Here is a 24,874-nt window from a genome sequence, read left to right as displayed (position 1 = left end):
CTTGTTTTAGGAGGATCTTTTAGGGGTTTCCAGTGCAATCCACACAGAAGAGGACTCTGAATTTTGGGGGGTTTCAATGAAAAAAAGTACACAATCAGTTCTCCGCTAGATAATACTTGAAGCAGTCAATACTCAATCTCTGTGTTGGTAGAAAACAGGCACTTTAAGTATCCATATTACACATATGCACCAGTATTCTGTAAGTATACAAAACCAGCCAGTAACAACCCTGAAACAGCTCCAGAATTTCAGCCTGCAAGAATTTAATTTTTTTCTAAATAAATGGCAGAAAACACAGTAATGCCTGTTGTATTGGGCAGTGTTATTACCACTGCAGCTGGGAAGCCTGGTTAAAGCTGCACCTAAGCTGCTCTTAATAGTTCCAGAGTAAGTTACAGTACAGCTCCTTAGCATATGTTAGTTCCCTCTTCACTTTCAATCTGCAATTAGATCCTAGTAATGCAAGTCACAACTTCTAATCTCCATTTTGGCAAACTTGTCTCTAACATGAAAAACAGGGATTTTACATAATCAGAATTAAGACGCAAGACAACTACATCTAGAAGCAACTTCCCAGAGTCTCTGGGATACACCAGGTTTATCCAAGTCTTCAGTACTAGCTTCCTATCTTATTTCAACATTTATTTTTTTTAAATAGCAGTAATACTTATTTCACTTCAGCTCTCAATCCCCACTAAAGAAAGCTTTTCTCAAAGTCCACATGCCCACCTGGCTTAAAGCAAAACCTCAACTATATCAGCCATTTAAAAAAACCCAAATCCTTTCGCTAAAGGGATCCACCTGCATACACACATTAACAGGGTGTCAGCTACTCGGATTCCCAGCTTTCCTGGCTGGATTTCCTTTCCCCTGTAATCTTCAGCTCTCAAGATCATACCTCTGTGGGTGATGGAAGCAATCAGAGATAAGATGTGTTAATTCCAGGTCTCCTCCTCATTTTTTCTTGAAGGTTGAAGTGAGAGAAGATGACAGGGAGCCAGTCATTATTAGTTCTTCCTAGATTCAGGGCAACCTCAAATAAGCACAGAGAGCACCACTGCAGAGAACACTTTCATCAAAACCTGTTCTTATACATGTCAGAGAGAGATACTTGAAGGTAATATTTATTTTTTCCGTTTACAGGTGATACGTCATTTACAAAAAAAATTACAGACAATGCATCCTTTCAGTGCAGTTTCAAACTAGTTCAAGAACAGGCAAAAGTCTGATGATTTGGAATGCTAGTATTTGACAGCACATGCTTTTTTCCCTTAATTGATTGGGTGGGGTAAGGAATGGGGTACAGGTGGGGTGAAGAGGAGAAAATGCCAATGTAAATAAGGCCATGCGAATAAAAACTCCTCAGGAGAACAGGACAGATGCATCAGTCAATCTGGCATATTTTTGTTCTCAGGTAATTGATGCAGATTGGAAGTTCCAGAAGACATTTGACACTTGTTATGTGCAGTGCCCTTAGAAGCTGCCAGTACCTTCTAATGCCTTCAATTCCACACCAACACTTATTTCAGATCACCTACTGAGCTAACTAAAATAGAATTATTAAATCTTTATGTCTACTCTCCACCGTTTGAATTCTCAACTGTAGTTGCTGGGAGAAAGGAAGGTCAAGTTGAAAATACAAGCTGCTGCTATATGGTGGCACAACTAGAGAACAAGACAGTTTGACCACAGCATGGTTCATTTCTTTAAAAGATGAAATACATTAGACAATTCAGCACAAGCAAATCTATGATTTCAGGATGGAAAGAAGCCTAAATTAGTATATCGTAAATTAAGCTACATCAGTTAAGTATTTGCATGAGGTTTATCCAGCCACCTCAGTCCAGGGAGAGGCCAGATGGACCAACTGACTTCCATACCAGAAAGATCAACCCAAAAAAAGAGAGCCCTCTGTGAAGTTCCTAGCTAGAGGAAGACAGTTATTACTAGTATTTAATAATTTGCCAATCTGCTATTTGCAGAACAGTTGATTCCTTTCTACAGTATTTGTAATCTTGGATAAGACAGGGTCTAATGAACAAGGAAACCAGCAGAGATTCTAAATCCATTTTTTGAAGTTTTAGGCTATGCTTTGTTACTTACCTCACTTAATCCTGCAACGGGGCTATTACAAGGAGCAGATCAGAACACAGCAGTCTCTAGAGACTGAAGAGAATTTAGACTGTCTATTAGCTGTTACATTTAAGCGAGAGCATCAGAGATTACGAAGATTGTATGCAAGCATGACCTTACCTTGGCAGCTCTACTCCCAGCAGTGCTTTCTGTTCAAGTCCCTCTGAACCCCTCCAGAACAATTTCCTGGGACATTCAAGTAAGGACTGCTGCACAGGAACACAGCCTTTCTTACACTAAAACCTACACTGAAGCAGTGTTACCTGACCTCCTTCCCCAACCAACCTTTTTACTAGCTCTCCTATACAGTATGTTAGGGCTTTCTGGGGTGAGGATAAGGACTATCAAATTAATTCCCTAATAGCTGCCACAGGACTATTTCTAAGTAAGTTATGCAGAGGGTGAGAGGGGCTTTAAGGGAAGATTGTGCATGCTTGCATATATTTACAGGGATTCTCTCCACATCTACTGACTTAAAAAACCCCTCTATTATTAAACATTTTGAAAATTAATTTTTTCCTTTTTGCAAAATTAAAATCAACCCTCAAGGATTAATTGCATATAAAAAAGAAACCTATTTTACAGCACTGACTAGTATTACATTTAAAATCAACAGGAAAAAAACCCACATGCTGTAATATTGTTTGATAAAGCAAAAATCGCCCACAACATAATCACCCAAAATGAACCAGTGTGAAGTTTTTATTTGCATGGCCAAAGTATCTTCCATTTGTTCCCCTGCAGCTTTATTTCCCTTAACACGCTTTAAGGTTTTTGCTGCAGAAGGAACAAGATGCAACACTGCATACTTCCTTGAACAACCACTCCCACAACACCTAAACATTTAACAGATGTAGCAAATGACAACACCACGAACGGGAAAAAACTAAGTTCCACCATTCAACATGGTCTGCAACAGCATCTTTAGGGCTGGCTGAAGTGGGCAACTTTACTTTAGAAGGTCATTTCCTCCTCGTTTCTTTACAGTGTTGGTGGCTTCAATCCATACTTCTTTGCAACTTCTGTCTGGGCATAGGCAGCATCACAGAGTGAGTAGAGGTGGGCCATCTCCATTTCAGATTTGGCCAGGTTGATAGCTTTGTTGAACATTTCAATGGCTTTATCCAGATTACCTCTGAAATAAACCAAAATGTAGTCCAGTTAAGACTGGCAAAGCAATCTTTTCATCTCTACAGCATCTTTTTTCCTTCAGGACTTACACTCTCCACTACTAACAGCTTAAAAGGACTTCAGGAGGAACCACCACGAGAACTTGCGATGATGATGAATGAGCAAACCGAGAGAAGCTATTACCAAGCCTAAGCAACTAGGACAGCTTTAAACAGCCTTCCCCTTGAGAGCCCCCATGGGTGGTAGTGGGGGATAAAATGTTCTCCACAGGACACTAAGTTTACTGCAAAGATAATGCTGGGACAACTAAATGAACTCTCATCTCCCTTGAAAAGAGTTTGTGTACTTAACAGGAAAAGTAGCACAGACAAGAGCTCACGTTATTTAAATGGGAAATGCTTGCAAAATTTCTCATGGCAACAGTTTAATTGTCTGTCCTTTTGATGGCTAGACATGTAAAAAAAAAAAAAAGACTCAACTATATTCTCAGCTACACCCCAAACTTTTGCACAACTGTAATACAATGCACTGTTACAGAATATTGCATTAGTCTTTTTCACTTTACCCTGTGAACTTGCACACTGCAGTCCTGCTGGAATTAAACCCAAATTGTCAGGCTTGAGAGTATAGCTCAGGATCCTCAGTACAAATGGTCCACTAAAGTATGTTTAAGGACTACATTAGATACACAGGAAGCCTAGTAATGATCAAGGAAGTCACTTCAAATACAGGAGGGATATATTTAAACATACACAGACTCATCTGTCCAGTAAGTATGAAACTGGTGAACAGGGGAACTTGTCAGATCATAAAGAAGAATTATGCCATAGAGAAAGGAAGGCTTTACCTAAGAGTTAGAGAACAGAAATCGGGACTTCAGGTAAGAGCTGGCCTTGCACAGCACAGGGGAGAAGATCTTAAGAATGACTTAAAAGCCATAAGGAAATCTAAAGGACTACTGTAATTTCAAAAGTAACTAAGAACTCTTAACACTGCAATTTAACGTTACCTTTGCACTTCAATCGTTCCCATGGTTTCGTATGCAAAATCACATTTGTTATCAATTTCAATGGCCTTGCTTATGAGTTCTAACCCTTTGTCTAAATCTTGCTTCCACTGGAGCTGAAGTAAACTAGAAGAGAAAGAAAATTTAGAACAAACTTCACATACTCTTCCCAAAACCCTGATCACCTAAGTATTTAATTCCTAATGCAGGGCAGACAGTAACTTCATGGCTTTTAAAAACATGTTTGTGAAAGTCACTTTCAATAAGCCATGTTACCTGTTTAATGACTCTAAAGAAAGGTAAATTCCTCCCAAGAAGACTTGTTAAAAGTTGTTTTATGAAAGAGAAAACTTTAGCGCAAAGCTGAAATTAAGATAGGGCTAAAGTAAAAGTCAGATACACTTCAAGTAGATACTCAATTAGGAATAAACAGGAATGAAACTTTCCTGAAACTTATTTACAGGTTAGTCAAGAGAAACTGTAGAAATGCATTTAACAGCACTAAAATGTTTTCACAGAGTTATTTCTCCTGGCTAAACTTCTAAACACAAACATTCAATTCAGGCTGATTCATCTAAATATGCCAACTGCCCTTGACCAAAAGGATCACAAACAATACTTACCCTTTATGAACATATGTAGTGGCATTGTCTGGCTCAAGGTCAATGCATTTATCATACATTTCATCGGCCTTGCCAAACTGCTGTTGATCAGTTAGTGCCTGCATCGAAAGAGAAACCTATATGTCAATACACAACCAAAACATGCACTCTGCGCTAGGCTAATTCTAATTAAAACCATATTGACAATGTGAGATTGGATATAGATCTCTTATCGTAAAGCAGGCCAGGCACATCAGTTATCAGAGTTAAGTTTCAAAATTGAGGCTTTTTAGAAGAAAGCTGCTAGGCTTTAAGTGCACGAATTACTGATCACAGTACCATCTGTAATGGGAGATCCACAAGCAACGTGCTAAGTGTACTGCAAGTAAAAACCTTCTAAAAGCCTGTACCTGCAAGTCTCAACTTCTTCCTTTTTCAAATATACTTCTTTCAAAAGGAAATGCATCCATATTGCCTACCTACTTAAAATCAGAACATCTCATGCTTCATACTAGAACTAGCAGTATGTTTTCTTAGAGAAGAAATTTCAGTCTCTGTTACAAGCGTACTCTGAACATCTGTAATAAACTCTGCTTGACCAGTACATATCATCTGTAGCAGAACAAAACTGTTACTCTAGTTCCACACATTTAACTCCCAAATTACCCAGTGAATCCCTGACATCCATCAAGTGAGATGCCACACACATGCAGGAATTCAAGGTGAAATGTACGCCAGACCTCTGTCTCCTAATAACCACCCTTGACTCTCAACACTTATATTCTGCTACACCAATTCCCCCTCTACTTTCTCTACCCCAGAATACCCATACCCATAAATTCAGGTAGCTTATTAAAGACAGCATGTGTTATCTTAGAACTTATTCTCAGAAATCTTCATGTATTATTTGAAGAAACGTATGTTTTTCAAGATAAAAGGTGCAAGAGAATGCAGCATTTTCTTTATGAGAGAGAAAAATATACCTGAGCATAGAGTGCATAGCCTTCGGCACACTTTGGAAATTTTTTTATGACATCTTCAAAGCCTTTCATGGCTACTTGCACAGGCAAAGGATTATTTCCTGTATAAGCTTGGCGATACTATTCGAGAAAGAAAAAGAAAAAAAGGAAAGAAAAAAATGAAACAACATGCCAAAAAAAAAAGGCTTATCAGACCCCTACCCATTTCCCCAAGAGATGCATGCATCATAACAATTACAAGTTCCAAAAGGTGATGTGCCAGTACATCCTACCAAATCTGGTTTTAGGAACATACCACCTGTCCAAGTCTCTGGTAGAGTAGACTTGGAGAGGAGAGAGGGTGAAAGAAGGAAGCCATTATGCCTGATAGTTGCCAACAACCTCCCTCTATTTCAAAAGCCTAGAAATTCCAAGCCTAGAATTACTCCTTGTTCACTCCATGCAAAGCTGTCCTCAGAAGATTCCTGCATGCAGAGGCATTGTACTAGCTTGACATAGTTTGTTTCCAATTTCTTGAAGATGACCATTTTCCACAACATTAAATCTTTATTTATATCAATTTTACATGATACAATTAGAGTGAAGATTTGGGTTCCTCTACTACAAAGCAGAAAAGATGACCTACTGTTTGAACAATGAACACTTCCAAAATGAAAGCAGCAAACCTTTACTCCAACTGAAGAAACTGTTACTATTTCTTTACCTTATTATTAAAAGATATTGAGATGTTTGTTGCCCTACTTTTCCATTAAATTGGAATACAACAGAGAAACACAATATGTTTTCCAGAACTCTTTAAAAAGAAAGAGCACCCAGATAAACACAAGGATGTTACCTACCAGAGCAAAACATTTCTGTGCTTGAGCCAAGGCAGAATCGGGTCGCAATCGGATACATTCATCAAAGTCTTCCACAGCCTCTTCAATTTGGTCAAGCAGGATTTTCAGCTAGCCAGAATGAAAGAAAATCCTATTTCTGTATTTAATCTGTGCTTCAGACATTTAAGTGATAATTCTGTTAGCGTCAGTTACTCATATCGTCTCCAGTTCGTGTTAGAACTGCCTAGAAACCTACAAAACCCATGACTAAAAATCACTGCCATAAAATAACAAAGCCACCAGTGAAACTTTGGCTTCATACACAAAAAGGCAATGTCCATGTGTAGGGATTGGGAATACTTGCATTTTAGGCTGTTGCCATTACTGCTTTAGCATTATGTCCAGTCTCCAAAACTATGCCGTATTTTCTCAAGTTGCTTTGCCTCGCTGTAGTTAGTGCCTGTGGACTATTTGGATGTCGAGACATTCCCAGCTTGCATTTCAGCTTTTTTTTTTTTTTTTTTTTTGACATTCTCATTCCTCTACAAGAGTGGAGCTCACTTCATTGTTCTCTTTACTGTGAAGTTACTGTAAAACACTAACTTTCCATCTGCAGAAAACTTTCATTCCCTTCAATCAACACATAACACTTCTGAGCACTAAAGTGATCTAATGAATTCATGGAGACAGGCACTTGATCCGTGGAAGTCTTCCTTACGAATACGACTTAGCATATCTGCATATGGTAGTGTTTCCTTTTTTCTTCCAGCACCTTTTATATTACAGTTCTGTGGAAGCAGGCCTCTCTAGGTCTAGAAATTAGTCAAGGACTCAGCAGCATCACAAGCCAGAGAGGGACGAGCTGAACAGATGCAAGTCTAGGCCGCAGTGCTGCAGATACTGAGTTATCAGGAACACACGTTACATCCGCTGTAACAAAGCTTCCTTCTATGCAGATGCTGCTCTGCCGTATCAGGTCCCTTCACAGAGCAGTTTATCTCTGCTGTAAATGTATATAAGCCCTAGTACTTTTAAGTCAGAGTTCGTATTGATAGAGGGTTGAACCTCTGTCGCTCTGCGTTCTTTCCTATAGCTACAGAAATAAACTGCTTCTGCCTGACCTGAAGCTGCAAATTAGACTGTGCGTGTATTCCGCAACAGTTCCAAATTAGGAGTTGCTGGGTTTCTGCCACAAACAGTATAAAGTGCCTCCGATGATGTACTGATCTTTATTTTTCTTTTAGTATATATTGAAATATTCAAGCATTGGGACAAAATCTCTAATGTTTCTTACTTGTCCTCGATGGTGGTAAACATCTGCATTCTGAGGATCGATATCAGCGGCCATGTTAAAGTCTTGAGTGGACAGCACAGGTTGCTGCTGCTGCATATACATACTTCCTCGTTTTATAAGAGCATTAGCTCGGAGCTGTAAAAAAAGTTCAAAGAAGCATTAGCCACTTCAACATTCCTCCAGATTTAAGGCTTTGTTTACAATAACAGTAAATTTTTCATTTGACTGGTTTCTCCCACTGACAAATTTCATTCATTGTAAGCAGGAATAAATTTCATATTGACTCTAAATGAATCAACTCCCTTGCTTAATTTCAAATATGTCAGCCTATGTTTTCATCTCAGTGGATTTTTATCCCCACCCCAAAATTCTTTGTAAGACAGGTTCCCTATGTTTACAAATACATCAACATTTTATGAAGCAGTTCAATATGCAAATACAAATAATGTTTTTCTCTTATCTATGAACTGATTTTTCCAACTGGATAAAGTTCCAATTCATTCATCTTCCTCTGTTCTTTAGTTTGTACTGCTCAGCACAGCTATCACAAAAATCAACAAGCCACTGAAAAAGCCATTTGTCAGAAATAAAAGGACAAAACAGTAAATAAAACAGAACACTCCCATTGAAGTATCTGGAAACTTGGAAAAACAACTTCTTAAACTATGCTGCAACTTTATCACTAACTTCTATGTTTTCTCAACCCAAACTACAAACCCAGCTGTGACAGATTCTTACCTTCACATTTGCATCTTCCATGCTGATGACCTGATCTAGGTCTGGTTTGGCAGCATTTGCATTGCCAATAAGTAAGTAGAAAGTAGCTCGCAGAAGCAAAGCTTCTGCCATGTATTTTCCCTTCGCTTCAATTTCTTTTGTGCTTTCACTGATAATTTTGTCATAGTTCTCTTCTTCCATATATTGTTTTGCTCTCAAGTAGCCAGAGCTGTAAATGATGTAAGAACAGTTGTATATATACACATGCATTCACTGAACATTGCAATTTCAATTCAGATTTTTCATTAAATCATACAAATACTAACTTTTGCTATACTCAGTTACAACACCAGCATAATAAGTAAAGTTACAAATACTCCTAGATGAAGCCATCGCAGACTGAAAATAATTTAGACAAAGAATGGCCAAATTACACTAGAAATAAAGAAGAAAAATGTTTTAAAGCTCTTGAACTTGAGCTTCCTTTGTCACTTGAAATTTTTTTCACATTAAGGACAGCAGTAATCTCTGCCTTAAAACAAGAGCGGTGGGATGGAATTCCAGGTCAGCAAAGTGAAATATTAAACCTAGCAATGTGCAGTTTATATGTGGAAGAAAGGATTTCACAGCAAAAATTACAGTAAGCACTGCCTTGTCCTCAGCTAAGTGTCCTGGATTCAGTGAATCTGCCTGTAGATCAGGACATTCTATCTCACCTAAAAAACCCCATGAAATTCCTAAAGGTGTTTGCAATGGTTTCCATACTGACAGCAGCAATATCTTCCAAAAATAAACTGGAAAGCAGCGTAGTAAGTTAAAGCACCGTTCATGTGGTGCTCAAGCTTCGCTCAAAAAAAGAAAAAGCTCAAGCTTTTCTTTGTCAGAACAAACCTCTCATTTATGTGCAATCTGATTCCAGAAAGATAAAACACCCTTTCGGCCTCGGTTGCTGTAAATTCATAGTCTTCATTAACAAAGACCCTTTTCCTAGCTTGTCTTCTCCCTTCCAATCCAAAGACTAACTTGCTCTCTTCCTTGAAACTCTCCTTCAGTATAAAACATTCCCTTCTCCAGAAGCATCATTCAGCACTCTCCAGTCCTCCCATCTCCTAAGATTTACTATGATACTGTAGGAAATATTCAGCATATATTCCCAATCTCATTGTCCTTCCTCTGTTTAATGGATCGAAGCCACCTACAGTTTGGAACTAGCCAGTCAGCTTTTGTAAAAGTTTCATTTTTAATACTGATCTCATTTCATAGGCTCAGTTTATTACCACAGGATTTCCCATGCCAATTACTATAAAAACAACAGCAAGTTACACTGAGCAGAATGTCAAAATCACTGAGAACTTAATTCTAATACCAAACAATTCCCAACTGTACTGTACACTCACTTTTCTTTTACTTCAGAAGCCTCTCCCTCCTTATCTTTATCTTCATCTGATTTCTCACCCTTAAGCAAAGGTTGGGAGATTATATCATCTGTGAAAGAACTGAAGTAGGATTTAATGAACTGTGGTGAGGGCATCAAAGGCTCACGATTCTGAAACAGAGAAATGTAATTTCAAGTCATTAGATAGTAAGATCAGATGGTAAATATGGAAGTGGATAAACAAATGTGATTATAAAAAAAAATTCATTCATGAAAGAACCAATGTATGACTTTCCACTATCTCATATGATAGTCTGATATTTTTGATTTGACAGTTTGACATTTAGGGATTATTTAAGCTTCAGATCACAACGCAATACCCACCACCGGTAGAAATAAAGTGAAGATATTCAAGAGAGGAGGGAGATAGTATCTTTCTGCACGTGTGGCTAGAAATGAGGATTCTTAGGATATCATAAGACATTGGGCAGACGTACTAAAGCAGTATGTGTGCATATAAATAGGGTGAAAAATGCAAGCTGGCAGTTTAAGCATGAGCCTCAATTCAAGTAGATTATGAATGGCAATTTGCCCTTTTCTCCAACTCATCCAAGAGAAGCTGATGTCTATTGTTACATCGAAGACTAATGAGGCAATATCCTAATTCTACGTGGAGATTGGCCCAGACACCACACATTTTACTTGAAGTCCCAGAAGTAACACCTCTCAGGTACAAAATCCTTTCTACAGCCAAAAAAATATTTCCTGCTCAAAATGAACACTGCACACAAGAGTTACAATTCAATCTCTCCTGCAAGAAAAGTCTGAATGCACTCTTCTGAATTTCTCTATTAAGTTCTATCACAATACTGCCCATTTGAAGCACACCTATTTTATGATGCTGCCACCACCACCCTAATAGCACAATTCATTTTTGTTACCTTGACACCACACATTTATATGAGCTTCTATAGGAAAGAAATTCAGCATCTCAAAACCAACATGGATTTCAGTACTTCAACTACCATCATCAAAACCAAGCAAGAATGTTTTAGTAACAAGTGAGAATGTTTTAATACCTGTCCCAACTGTTTTGTAAACCTACAGCCACTTAAAATGACTGCTCCTGGCCACCCCTATACTTCCATAGTTCTCTTTTCTGCAGCTTCTGAACATCAATGCAAAGACATCCAGGTGCCAAAATAGAAAAGTACAAGTACGAGCACCTATTTACAGAAATGGAACAGAAACAGCCTGCGACTGAACATCGCAAGTAATCTGTGGTAGTTAGGAGATGAAGGCATATTTTTCGAGACCGAATCAGGAAGTCTGACCATTAATAAAAAGATGTGACTTCACGCTGCATATTTTTTTTAAGCTATGCTTTTTTGCTTTTCCTAATTTCTTTTTTTTTTTTTTCCAAAAACCAACCTTAAAACAGTATTATTTTGACACTTTCTAAAACATAGGAATTCTGCTGTTAACTTAATCTTTCCTACATGAAATTTCTATTTATAAAACCAAGAATAACCTGGGGGAAAAAGTCCTCAATCATCACTACTCTCATTTTAAGCTATTCATTACATATGGAACCAACATTTTTACACATTTTCAATTATTATTTATATAGCTTCCTATCTCAACACACATACCCAACTCAACCACCTGATGTGCAACCGAACATTTGGCTACTGCTGTTCCAACATAACCTGTTTCCATTATGTTGCAAGTCCAGAAAAGTCCCATGTAAGGCAGCACACCAATTTAGGGTGTCTCCTGAATTCATAACAAATTTTATTATTAAAGGGCAACAAGTGTTAGAAATAGACCTCTCTTCCCTACTGAGGTTTCAAAAACTTTGGACATGTTCCAAAGGAATACATCGGTACAATAGTAGCTTTGTACAAAACTGTTCATGTCGATTCTTACACTTCAGCAGATGAAGACAGTGACTTGCTTACAACAATTGACAGAACGCCTACAATTAACATTTCAACAACCAGTCAGGTGAAATCAGAATTTGTCAGCAATATCACAAGTCCTACCTTGTATTTCTCTTTGGCCTTTTCCTTTCCAAGGAGTTTAAGAACTTTATCAGCTAATAACATACTTTGCTGGTTTTGGAAAGCTTCTAAAATGCAGACTGCAGTGACATCTAGGAAACAACATACAAAAGTGAGATTAAAACCAAATTCTGATAGTCACTGGAGTACACTAAAAAGTGCCACCATCACAGTAAGTCACTGCCAAACTAATACACATCCTGTTTGAGGGTAAAAGACTCTGTTTGCAGTCTGCTGTATTTACCATGTTTTCCAAGATACAAATTTGTATCCAAAATGATCTCCTTGTGATAAAAGGACCTCATGACAGTGAATGAAGGAAATTACATTTATTTTTATCTTCATGTTTTTATCTAGAGACAAACACACTTAGATGAACAGTGAAAATGTATACCTCCAGCAGGCGCTTTCACCATTTGAAACTTTGAGGACAGTAATTATGTTCATATTATGTTCACATTAAAAGTGCTAACACAGCTTCTCTTCTGGGACTGGTCCTGATTTTCTACTTTTAAAATTCACATTCAGTACCATCAAATCTCACTTCTTCCCCAGTTTCAGAAATCTTCCCATATTATATATCACATTTTTCTGCTCACCTCCATGACTTTGGAATGGAGCAAGTTTAAGAGAAATACCTTGCTGGCCTATTTAAATCGCTAGCCCTATCACATCACTTTCTTTCACACATAGAAGCCTCTGCAAATGTTAACCCATTGCTGCCTGAATGGGTTTGCAAGCTTTGCAGTGTGAAAAGCACTCTTATGGTACATTAACATTACTTCTCTGGATCCTCTAGTTAATGCAATACTACCACTGATTTTTCCTGTTTAATTTTCACTTAAACATCAGTGAAGATGAACAGAGTTTGGACTTGAAATTCAAGCAGTGTATTGTTTGAGTACACTTGAAAAGCAAGTGTCTTACCCTGGAGTTTTAGTACAGTTTCTGTAATTCTACACTGCTATAGGTACTATTATGCCATCGTTTATACAGAAACTCCCCACAACTCTGGCATGGTCAAGAAGCACATCGGAGTCCCTGGGAAAACACGCTACACCCAGAAAAAAGCGTGAAAGAGAGCGTGCAGTAATACTGTGCTATACAACCTTAGCAGACAGCTTGCCCAAAGCAGGCAGCCATAAACTAGTGCCCGGACTCAGGTGAAGCAGCAACATCTTCCCAAATTATACTGCCAGGGATCACTGGAGGGGGTTTTTGCTGGTGGTGGTGGTGGGTTTTGGGTTTGTTTGGTTTTTATTTCCTCCACTACATGGACACACCCTACTTCCTCGGATTTTACTGGCCATAGATGGTTGGCAGGTAAAAGCAGTATTGTATTAGAAAACCAGTGTGGTTCAGAAAAAGAAAGTAATTTTCAGGTCTGAAAAAACTGCAAGCTAAACACCAAACACAAATCAAGGTTGAAAATAATTGCTACAAACATTATTGCTACTAACATTAAAAAGGAGTTACATTTAAAAGCTATCCTACTATAGCAGGGACACTTGATCTTTCTTGGGACTTATATCATCTGTCAGTTTATCACAACTACTTAAGGTTTAGATTTTATTACAGCACTCTGGAAATGCAGCTGTGAGTCAATTAGTGATTGCAAAGGACTACACTAAATGACCTAAGTAGTCCTTTTCTAATCACTATGGTCTTATCGGGCAGAAAAGCATTCTACCAGCAGATAAATAAAATTTCCACATCTTATTTATCTTCTAATTTAGCAGACCTAATTCTTAGCTGTTACACATAATGAAACTAATTTAATTTAACAATTAGATTTGCCAGTCAGAGCACTGCCTTGTTTGCTGCATTCTTTGGTAGTGAGCACAGATGAAAATTTCATTTGCCTTTTAACCTTACATCAGCAGGAATGATTTCACTGGATGAAATTTAAATGGGTCCTTTCAAGCAGTGTCCCTTAGTTCAAAAGTGCCCTCAGACAACACACCTAACCTGTAGTTCTCCTTAATTTTCATGGCTTCTCAGTCACATCTTCCTGACAGTTTAAAATGTATTCTGTTAGGAATAGTATTTGGAAGGATTTGACACAGTAGCTTCTGCCAAATACATAGTGTCAATAATAAAAAAAAAAAAGGTTAAATCTGTTCCAATTTTCATAACAGTAATACACCAGAACAAAATACTACTGAATCTGTTTTCCTGTAGGTATCCTACCTACCCGCCAAATGCATTTAAATGATTGTAATGCTCTTGTCTCTGACCATGGATCTCCACCTGCAAAACCACCCTGGTTTCTGCAGGAGTACCATTTCTCCAAAACAAACAGAGAAGAAAGTTTGTTTACTCTATGGAAGTGGAACAACTGTTGTCTGGGTTATCCACTCAACATGTTAGATGAATTCTATTCTAAAACATAGGGAGTTCCCTGGAAAAAGAATACCTTGAGTGGCTATAATAACATCAATTTCTCAGCAGCTATTTCAGATGTAAGCAGATGACAGATTGAAAAATGGGAAAGGGTTTCTTCTTACAAGAGAAGAAAATGTATTTACAGTAGCTATGAATGGTTTTAAATAAATAATTCTGTATTACTGTAGTTACAAAAGTAAAAACAAAACAATCCCAGAAGTTACCATCTCCAAAGTGCCTGAGCTAACTCCACTTTTAAGTATACACATCAAGAAACACTCACCTTCTAAACATTCCTTCTTATTGTCTAGCTTCTCATGAGCCTTTGCACGTCTGAAGAGAGCTTTTACATATTTAGGATTAAGCTCAACAGCCTTTGTGCAGTCTTGTGCCACTTCTGTCCATTTTTGCTGTGGGCAGAAAACAACACAGTGATAGAGGCCCTACTCAGCTGCATTGTATTAGCTTTCCACTACCAACTCCAGGGTCATGCCCACCTAACAGTAGCTGCAGTTCCCAGGGCTCTGGTTCTACCTGCTTGCTTCTATTTCTGCAAGTTTCTCAGTAAGAAACTGCCAGGCACCACTGGAAGTCACCTGCACCAGAAGAGTCACAAAACAGAAAAGAAATTCCTACACAAAAACGAAACCAGACAGTTGTACAAAGCATATGGGAGAAGATAATGAGTTGATGCGAAGATGCTTGCAGGAGGTAACATTGGGACTGAAAGACTGGTACAAAACAAATAGAAGAAAAAAGATGAAAGCATAATGAAAACCAACAAACAAGTTTAACAAAGTGCTAAAACAATTTTTTTTTTTAATTTGTTATTTCCATTTACTACACTATGTTACTACAAAGGGATGATAAATTAATATGTAGGAGTAGAGCTGGTCAAGGATATTAAGAACTAAAAATCCATTTATCTGCAAAACTGGTTATCAAAACAGGCTTTTCTAACAACCGAAAGAGGAACCACATATATCTGGGATTCATTATGGCATGAATTAGCATTATAAGTAGTAATTGATTAGACAAGAACTGTTTTATCGCTCCTCTAACTATCAAGACTTGATTTCTCTAATCACACAGTCTCTCACTAGATACTTCAGACTGTACAAAGCCAATTTTTCCACTCCTTTATATAGCTCACCAACCTGACCTCATAAGCAAATCTATTGATACCATAATAAACAACACTTGTTGACTTCTATAACTACTATCAAGTATACTCAGCTATCAAGTAAATGTTACTTCCACATGTGCAAAATTCAGGTCTTGGGCTTTAGTAGGATTTCTGTGCCTTTTTTGTTTAATTTTGAAGTAAGACCCTTCCAAAATATTTGGCCTTTCACCTAACAGTTAAAGAAACACTCTAGTAGAGAGAAGCAAAATTAACTTATATACAAGAAAATTGTTCCAGAGGATAAGAAATTAAAACCTTGTCTTACAAGAAAGGGACACAGGAGAATTACCGAAGATAGACTGGGAACAGTTAACAGAAAATAATTTTATTTGTATGTGGAAAAGTATGGCAAGCTAGTGAAAAACAGCTGCAAGCAATGGCATCTTGTTGTGAAGGCAGATTATCACCACCTGCGATCTTTCAGTGGACAAAAGTGACAAAATGCACAATTTACAATTGAACTTTTAAGAATAAACATATAATTATTTTTCATTTCTTACCAGTTGTTCATAGGCAGCTGCTCTATTTTGATAGAAGGTCGAAAGATCAAGGTTTTTCTCAGGAGGGCACAGGCTGATAGCCTCAGTATAACACTGAATAGCTTGCTCATATTTTCCTGCTTTGAAATATTTGTTTCCTTTGTTCTTGGCTGCTTGGGCTCTATCAAGAGGGCTCTGAAAAAGAAAGTGATAGGTCAGTTCAAATAAGAAAAGCATCACCGCACGCAAGCTATGCACTTAAGGGCTGATCTTCAAAGATACAAAATGGATCTGAGTGGTAAAATCTATCCTAGACTTCTGAAAATCTCACTCCTTCCATTTCCTGGAAAAACACAACAGATTTTCTTTCGCAAGTATATCAGATAGGAGACAAACTTTTGAAAAGATTCACTACAATGGTATGAAACAATGCAGTGATTTCCCTTTGGAAGGCTAAACAGGTTTTAATCTTATGTGACTGGTGATCACAAAAACCAGTGAGATAAGTTATTTCTCCAAAGACTAAATATGTGAAGACAACAAAGCCCTCAAAGCAATTCGAATAGGAAATGTTTTCTGCCTGTAAGACCAGAGCTGACTCAGCAGACTATGAATTAAGTATGGAAAACACTTTGTGGAAAGACCTACTGAGCAAGATGAATAAAACCTGTAGGAAACAAAGCTGTTTTGCCTTCCATACACTAGATGAATTAGTTAGCTTTACAGCTAACTCCTCTACAGCTTCACAGAACCTGCTTCATCCAAACGCTAATACGAAGTGCTGGACCATCATGGTCTGTCATTCTTAACAGAGGATGGAAAACTTTGCTAACTGGCCCGTGACCCTGCGAAACTAATCTTTACTTTCTGCATCACCTGTTTATCACCTGCATTTCTGTAGAAACCAACATCACTACCTGTAACCCCTAGATTTACAGATCAGTTATCAAATGTTGTGGTTTATAAGGAATCAGATGTAAAAAACCTCCCTCTATCAAAGGAGTATGACCTAGATTCAGGAAGTAGAGAGCTGCAAAAGATCCTAACATTCATCTTCTGGATTTCTGGTCCTCTTTCACAGCCTAGCTTCAAGGATCAACATTTTGGGGCAGTTCAGGCTACCCTGCCAGACCAAAACAAACAGAGGTATGAGCACACATGCCATCCTACCAACATCTCTGAGGAGGCAAAGAATACAAACTGGGGGGGGGCGGGGGGGCAGGGAGTAATGCCTTAATAGCTGCAGGATTCACTACATGTCACCTGTTGATTCACATGCACTGAAAAGATCATCTAGGATTCGCTGGCAATTGTCAATGCTGCTCTTTGACCATACTTCTGCCTCCTCTCCCCCCTCATCGTCCACCAGCGCCAAACTACACCCAGATTGCTGTAAGAAAAACTTGAAAATATCTTTGCGTTCATCAGCCTGTTTCCCTTAACGTCTGCTCATTTCACGCCAGTTTGATCATTTTTAGCATCTAAATGATTTTTAAAACTGAAAACCTGAAGGGAATCCAGCAGTTGCTGTACAACTCCCTCTTTTAAGGCCGGGTTTCCAATCATGGCATGAGAGAATCAGATAATGGGTACCAGCCTTAGTTCCTACATAAAAACAGGCATCCAAATAGAATGAAAGTATCCTACAGGCACTCTCCTGGGGAGAGACTTACAAATGAAACCATATAAGGGAGGGAATTTCTTAAATATCCCTACTGCCAGAAAAGCTCTTCTCTCACAGGTCACCAATCACAGGGCTTATAGGAAATCAATCTGCACCATCTCCATTGTTCACAGAACAAGATAATCTGCACGGCTTTTAGATTTTTGGTTTTTAATGATTTAAATTCAAATTGATAACGGATTATTAACTTCACCCCTTTTCGTACACTGCGTGTAACTCTATGGATACACAAACCAGAACTAGAGTGTGAATATTTTTACTGAGAGCCAAGTTAACTGTGTATTTGGTAAGTTGTTTCTTTAAAACTTAATCCAAGTCTGAAAAGGTTACATTTACTTCAAGTATGTCCTAAATTTAGCTCCCAATACAACAATGCTTCTCTTTTAGCTAAGGGAAGGGTTATGCATATGCAGACGACAAATGCATGAAAGTCAGCTTGAATTTTTCCTTCTGCATTTCTACAGCAAACCACATTAGAAATGTTTTTGTGAAATAATCTACAAAATTCAGTGCTGTTCCAACTTCCTTGGTACCAAAAAGAAAACCACAAGATGTGGGCCATGTTGTAACATTCATACATGCGTTCCCAGTATGAAAATTACTTAAGACTGCAGAGATTAAGCCTATGCTACAACTAGATTACTATTTTATGATCACTGCCAATTCCTTTAGTCCAGGGATCTATTATCCCAATATGTGCCTCAGGCTGACCAGTCCATCTGCTCCATCCTATGCGCTTTGACAGCCCTGCACTGCAGTCCCTGCATAGACACACACTACAGATGAGGACTACTGGATAATATCCAAATGCAAGGGCTGCTCCAGTGTCAGGTGTGGGACAGGAATTGTAACTGGAAGCAAATCTGTAGTTCTGGGGCTGTCACTGGTGCTCTGTTGGTTCTTGGGAAGCACGAAGTCTTCAGACAAGCCTAACTGATGCAACAGGGACCAAAAACTTTAAAGAGTACAGGCATGATGCCACAGGAAAACCCCTTAAAATTAGGAACTCTGTTATCAGAGTAAGCTTTCAATAATAGTAGTAGGACCACAGACCACACAACCAACTATACAGAAATGAATCACCAAATAGATGCTAATCCATGGTTACTCTCTGCCCCACGCATTGCATGATGCAAAAAATTTGGAGTCAGGGAGTCAGGAGTTAGAGCACAACATGCTATCATGTAATAAAGTCAGCAGTAATGCCCATGGCAAGAAAGAAATCAACTTTTTTGTTTGTTTATGCTGCCTTAAACTAGACTCCTAGCTCTTAGATGGTTTATCTCTGCAACCTCAGTCACGCTATTCTGCTATAGTCCTTGGTATGCATGCAATACACCATTGAATTGAATGGCTGACATTTTAAACACAAGGGCTGATACAGCTCTGCATCATCAATAAGCCCATTCTGATAAGGGCTTAGATGAAAAAATAGTCACTTAGCATCTCACACCCATGAAAAATGGATCCCACACAGATGGTATAGAAATTGTGCATTAAAAATAACAAAATGTTGTACCTATGTCTTGAAGCCCAAATGGTGATAAAACACAATGCTGAATTTTAAACTCAACTCTTTTTTAAAATAATGATCCTGATGAGATTTATTTTCTTCGCAATCATGAAACTCTTTTACCATAGAAAACATAGCAGAAAATAGTGGATTAATTTACAACTTTGGTATACAACTGATCAACTTATGGAACAAAACAAACAAAAACAAAAATACAGCTTTTATTTTAATTTTGTGAAATTTTTAAGAATATTCATAACCATTCTTTTTTCAAAAAAGCTTAATAATTTCTGTTGAAGTTACATATTCAACTTAACTAACTGCAGTATAACCTGATGAAGTCAAATACACCGAAAAGCTAAATCTCATGAGTCTTTTCTTTTGCTTTGGTATGTTTTTGTTGTTTGTTGTTGGGGTTTTTTTGCTGTTGTTGGGGAGGGTTGGTTGTTTTTTTTTTTAAAAAAAAGATATTAAAGAACTCATGTCAATACCTTTTCTTAATAGCACAAATAACAATATGAAAATTCTTAACATAAGATCAGCTTTTTAAAGAGTTTGTCAAGCCTTACATTTAACTCTGACAAGATTTGTAAGCTGCTGCTTCTCAGCCCTCCAGTCCTTCTCAATTGCTACACTGAAGATATACACAAATAAGAAACTGATTATGCAAGCAAACTTCATGTACCTCAAGCACAAGTAATCAAAAAACCTCACACCTTCCTTCTTCCATTTTCTTGCAAATGTAGTAATTCTAGACATTATTTTCCAATTTCACTGCTTCTCCTCACCTGATGCATTGTCATTCTATGTGATGCACTGGACATTTTTTGTCCCTAAGACGAAGGTCCATATATAGCAAGAAAAGCTCTCACAGTTTGTCATCTTCGGTCAAAGAATCTGTGCAACAAGGAAACCAGCTCAATAAAATGAATGGAAGTTCATAATCAATTATCTGCCAAGGTAGTATAAACAAATAGCTCAGAAGTTATCTGCAGTTACGTAAAAAATAACATCTCAGTATTTACGACCGCTTTCAGCAACTCTTCACTAACAAGTCTTAAAACAGAGTTTAAGCCAAAGGGCACTTGTGTATTTGAGAAGCACCCAGTTTATCTAGGTAACTAAACAAGCAGTTTGCTAATAAAGACTAGACAGCACTGACAAAAATTTCTTAACTGTTAATTTAACCTCAGCAAATGTGCTTTCCTCACAAAACGTTCAGAAACTGCTCAGAAACTGCATGCAAACACCACCAACTTAACAGCAACAGACTGCCAGCTGCAAGAATAATAAAGTTTAGTAACTCCCAGTTAATGCCAATATGGTTAAACTAGCAGTTCAGAACTTTATGTATTTGAGGGAGATTGTTTTATAAAGCAGAACAAGAAATTTGCTGCCAGCCAGTGATGACAGTGATTCAGAACAGAAGCATGAGCAGCGAGTTTCAGCGTTTTCTTTTGGTTGAAAAGGATTTGCATGAGCCCTTGTCTGACAGATGACACGGAGGGGGACTACTGTTTCAGCCATCTTAATCCATCAACTTGCAAAAAACCCCAAACAAACCCAAAACAACAACAAAACCCCTGGTCTAGACCTCTTTTTTTCTTCTCCAAGTGAGAAGACCCTCTTGACGAGGCCAGCTACCAAAAAAAGGTGTTGCTTTCTGAATACCTGCTGGTACTGAATACCTTTTTTTTTTTTTGACTAACGCTCATCTCGAGTCTTATCTCAGACCTATACTGAAAGGCATTAACCAAGTATAAATGGTTTTAAGATTCTCCTTAGCACTAAAACCACTATGAGAAAAAGTATGTCCACAGGAGCTCAAGATGTAAATTCAGAGCGCAAGCAAAGACGTGTTATAATAGTTAGATATAATTAAGCTCAAGTTTACAGTACAATTTGTCAACATTCTCCATCAGTGCACCTTCCTTTTCAAATAAGTTTGCCATTCACGCCTACCAGCAATTGTTCTACTGCTATTATACACGTTTAAGAGTTTTCCACACCTGTCCAATACAGCCGGCATGAAACATAGAAGACTTACAGTAGGTTGGTAGTGAGATTTACTATGCAACAGGTGCACAGTACAACAGAAATTACTTTTTACGTACTTTGCTTAGATCAGTTCAGAATAAGTATCAACATAAGTATATCTAGACAAAGGGGTTTAATTCGTTCATATACTGATCTAATGTCAGAGCAGTGAGACAGGCAACATTCAGCAATTGCTGTTAAAATAGGTACTGGAAAGAAGCCATACAAGTTGGCTGTTAATCCTGGTATGTGGCACCACACAAGCCAAGGAGCGTGGTCACATTCACCCACCACGGCACTCAAGGACTATATCCAACTCGGAGGAAAATGTGCAAAGACAGCGAACTGCTGTGGACCCAAACGGCTTTGTCTGCAATACACAATGCCACACGGCTGACTAAACAATTCAAGAATCTCTGCTCGATGCTCGCTCACATACCAAAACCACAGGGTTAGCCTAGGAACTTGCTGAAAGAGTTAAGTGGTGAGATTTGGACTATCACATACCTGCAAAAGGAAGGGATTTCAACTAAGGAGAAAAAAATACTGAAGCAACCAACACAGTACCTCACTGATTAACCAGTGCTTGCTCCTGTCAGACAAGGAGGGTATAAGTTTGCTAAGAAGTTATCACAGTATAGGTAAAAAACATGAATCAACATTAATCAATTAATGCAAAAATGCGATGCAGTTTACTTCTCCAACATGTTTAAGTTATGCAACATTCACTACAAACTAAGAGAGCACGTAAAAAGCAACTGCTCTTACTGAGCAATTAAAACACATTCCATCTAAATTATAAGAAACAATGACAACTTTTGTAATTAACAGATGCAATTCAACTTCTCGACCTTTGAGTTATCCATAGATGCAGTTTTATCATGGGCACTTAACTGGTCCAATAATACCAGTTTACTGTACTGTCGAGGAGCTGTGCTTACAGGGGAAGGAATCTCAAAAGTAGTTCAGCTTTTCCCGATATAGCACCTATGCTAAGGGCTTCTGCCAACTCAACGTCAGTCACAGATCACACACTTGGCCAGTGCATCTATGCCAGGAGAATCCTCTAGTGCAGACACAGCCTGGGGAAAAGATGTGACACCTCTGCAGCAGGTAAAAGAAAAGCTTGAACTGCATGCAAAGTAGTAAGAAGTCTGAATAAAGACCCTACATATTTTCAAAGAACAAACAAAAAAGTTCAAGGTCGTGTCTTCAGAAACAGTAAACAGAGGATCAAATGGATACAGAAGCTGATTTAATGAAATGCACAAAAAAGTCTGAGTCCTAAGCTACCTTTATGAGTAAAAGAATAGTTACTCCACAAACACACACATAGAGCTGTTAGTAGCACATTCATTATTGACCTATGTGTTTTCTGAAAGACTTCCCTCTTGTGTTTAGACTGTGAAATGAATTACCGGCTCTTATTCACCGTACAGATTTGTATTTGAAACCCGACTGAGTTTAAAAAAATACCCCACCACATTAGAAAGGCAGACCAATACAACACAGGTAGTTAACAAGTAAAGCATCTGCAATGGTTGTATTTTCAATCAAGGGTCTTATCAATAATATCTGTAACTAATAAAATGTGTGGAAACATAAAATCTACATGGCATCACCACTTTGAATATGAGGAACAGGAAGGCAATCCTCCCCACACACATAAAGCAGTCAAGGGAACCTGCAGCCACATTGCTGCAGCCATATTTTGACTAGCTAGACAATTATCTCACGTAATCAGGCAAATCTGATACCCTCTTCCACACCTTTTCTAAGTAATATCTCTCATTGCTTGTATGTATTGCTTGTATTGTATAAGCAGTGACACTCTTGAAGGAACTCTGGATCATACCACTCAACCATATACTTATTCTTAGATGCATAGATTCTTCCAGTAATTTAATTAGTGGAGCAATCTGAAAGAGCTAGACACACAATATTTTAAATCAAGTGCTGTGTAAGTGTTCTACATGTTTTAAGTGCTTGCTTAAAGTACAACTACAGAATGACGACAAACCACTTGATAGTATATACAGCAATTCAGAAATACAATCAAGAAACCCAGAGATAACATACTAACAGCAAAGTCACTGCTGCTACATAAAGGTCACAAGTAGCCTGCAAACCAGAGCTCACACATAGCAAGCACATTGCCATAAATATGCCAGATGCTGTTTGCAGCCACAAGCCAAAGTTACCACAGTAAACAAAGTCTGAATTTGTCCTCTGTAGGCTACTTGCTCAGTACTGTTGCCCATCAAGGAACAAATCGCTGCATTCAAGTAACTGCCTCCAGGTCCAGCTTAGGTTTTGCAGCTCACTACACTTCCAGGAATGCCTGAGGATACCTATGATTCACTAGCTACGGAAGTTGCCACCCTCCTCACCACTCCCATGTGTTCCTGCCACTGTGCGCCCACTCGTGTAAAACTAATCATCACTGAAATGATCAAGGTTAAAACTGACCTTTTTCAATCTCCAGAAGCTGATTTCTTTCTTTCCTGGTCATTTCAGACAGGAAGTTTAAACTGTGGTCTGACAGTTCAGAGCATTTCAGGTAGTACACAAGAATGGGAGAAGAAAATGCAGGAGTATCTTAATGGAATTTCCTTATCAAAGCCAATCAGTTTGCCAAATTCACTTTAAACATACTTGTCAATTGTAACCTCACCTCAGTAATACAACGTGACCGTCACGGTACATCTGTGACTGCAGATGTGCAGAAAGTGCATCTCAGAGGCATTTTTCCACATACGGGTATACAAGAGAATCATGGATCTGATCTGGACTCTGATCTTCCATGCTGTCCTTCAATTTTTGTATAGACCGTTTTATCTGAAAATTCTCAGAATGGTAGTATAACAGGATAAATGTAAGTTTTGAAAGCATATCTATTTAGGCAAACTCTACTCTGAAGCCTCAGTCGCTTGAACTGTATGGCTTTTGTCTTTTCATTGAAAATATTTCATTTTAAATAGATTTTGATTGTGTTTTCTTTCCACTCCTCTGTACCCAGCATCTCAGACTAACACACGACAGCTCACAGACTTCCTTTTCAAAATACTATTCCGGGAAGCGGCTTACTCATAGCTATTCTACACCTCGGAAGCAGAAGTACCTTCACCCAGCAGCAGCACGTTGTCAGATCCGTACTCACCTGGTCAACGTGTCCTTCACGACACGACGCATTCAGTACCGTACTTTTCCAAGCACCAGTACCGGGACTGAACACACACATGCACTCTGAACAAAGCACTACCAGCCGCAGCAGGGCGACGAAAAAGCCGCGAACGCCCGGCTCCCCCAGCGCTCCGCGCTTCCACGGGCCGACCTCGCAGCTGGTTTACGCCTCGCCGGGCAGGCGGCCAGCCGGGCGCACCCGCTGCATCCCCTCACACGGGCGGGCGCTTGGACAACCGCTCCTCGGACCGGGCCGGCGGCCTGCCCGGCCCTGCCTCCCGCACACCG

The 24,874-nt window shown here is 38.6% G+C and overlaps 1 protein-coding gene across 1 annotated transcript; it reads right to left on the bottom strand.

The window, feature by feature from the left end:
• Positions 1–1,108: 1,108 nt before the first annotated feature.
• On the bottom strand, positions 1,109–16,450 carry TOMM70A (translocase of outer mitochondrial membrane 70 homolog A (S. cerevisiae)). The gene is made up of 11 exons (XM_010567348.1): positions 16,191–16,450; positions 14,788–14,914; positions 12,102–12,211; positions 10,079–10,227; positions 8,703–8,910; positions 7,965–8,099; positions 6,692–6,799; positions 5,856–5,972; positions 4,894–4,991; positions 4,274–4,396; positions 1,109–3,268 (listed from the first exon to the last, which is right to left on the bottom strand). Exons 1-11 carry the CDS (start codon positions 16,404–16,406, stop codon positions 3,115–3,117), a joined length of 1,545 nt encoding a protein of 514 aa, XP_010565650.1. The 5' UTR covers positions 16,407–16,450; the 3' UTR covers positions 1,109–3,114.
• Positions 16,451–24,874: the final 8,424 nt, after the last annotated feature.

The sequence above is a fragment of the Haliaeetus leucocephalus genome, unplaced genomic scaffold (assembly GCF_000737465.1).
Source record: "Haliaeetus leucocephalus isolate CR32 unplaced genomic scaffold, Haliaeetus_leucocephalus-4.0 Scaffold228, whole genome shotgun sequence".
NCBI lineage: Eukaryota > Metazoa > Chordata > Aves > Accipitriformes > Accipitridae > Haliaeetus > Haliaeetus leucocephalus.
The sequence above is the reverse complement of the archived record's forward strand: the minus strand, read 5'-3'. Positions and strand labels throughout refer to the sequence as shown.

Bases quoted from the DNA above. Each gene is read 5' to 3' on its own strand.
- TOMM70A (XM_010567348.1), bottom strand. From the start codon at position 16,406: ATGCTTTTCTTATTTGAACTGACCTATCACTTTCTTTTTCAGAGCCCT. The intron at 14,915-16,190 runs GTAAGAAATGAA...TTCTGCCCACAG, and splicing joins CAGCTGCCTATGAACAACTG to CAAAAATGGACAGAAGTGGC. The intron at 3,269-4,273 runs GTAACGTTAAAT...GGTTTATTTCAG, and splicing joins GGAACGATTGAAGTGCAAAG to AGGTAATCTGGATAAAGCCA.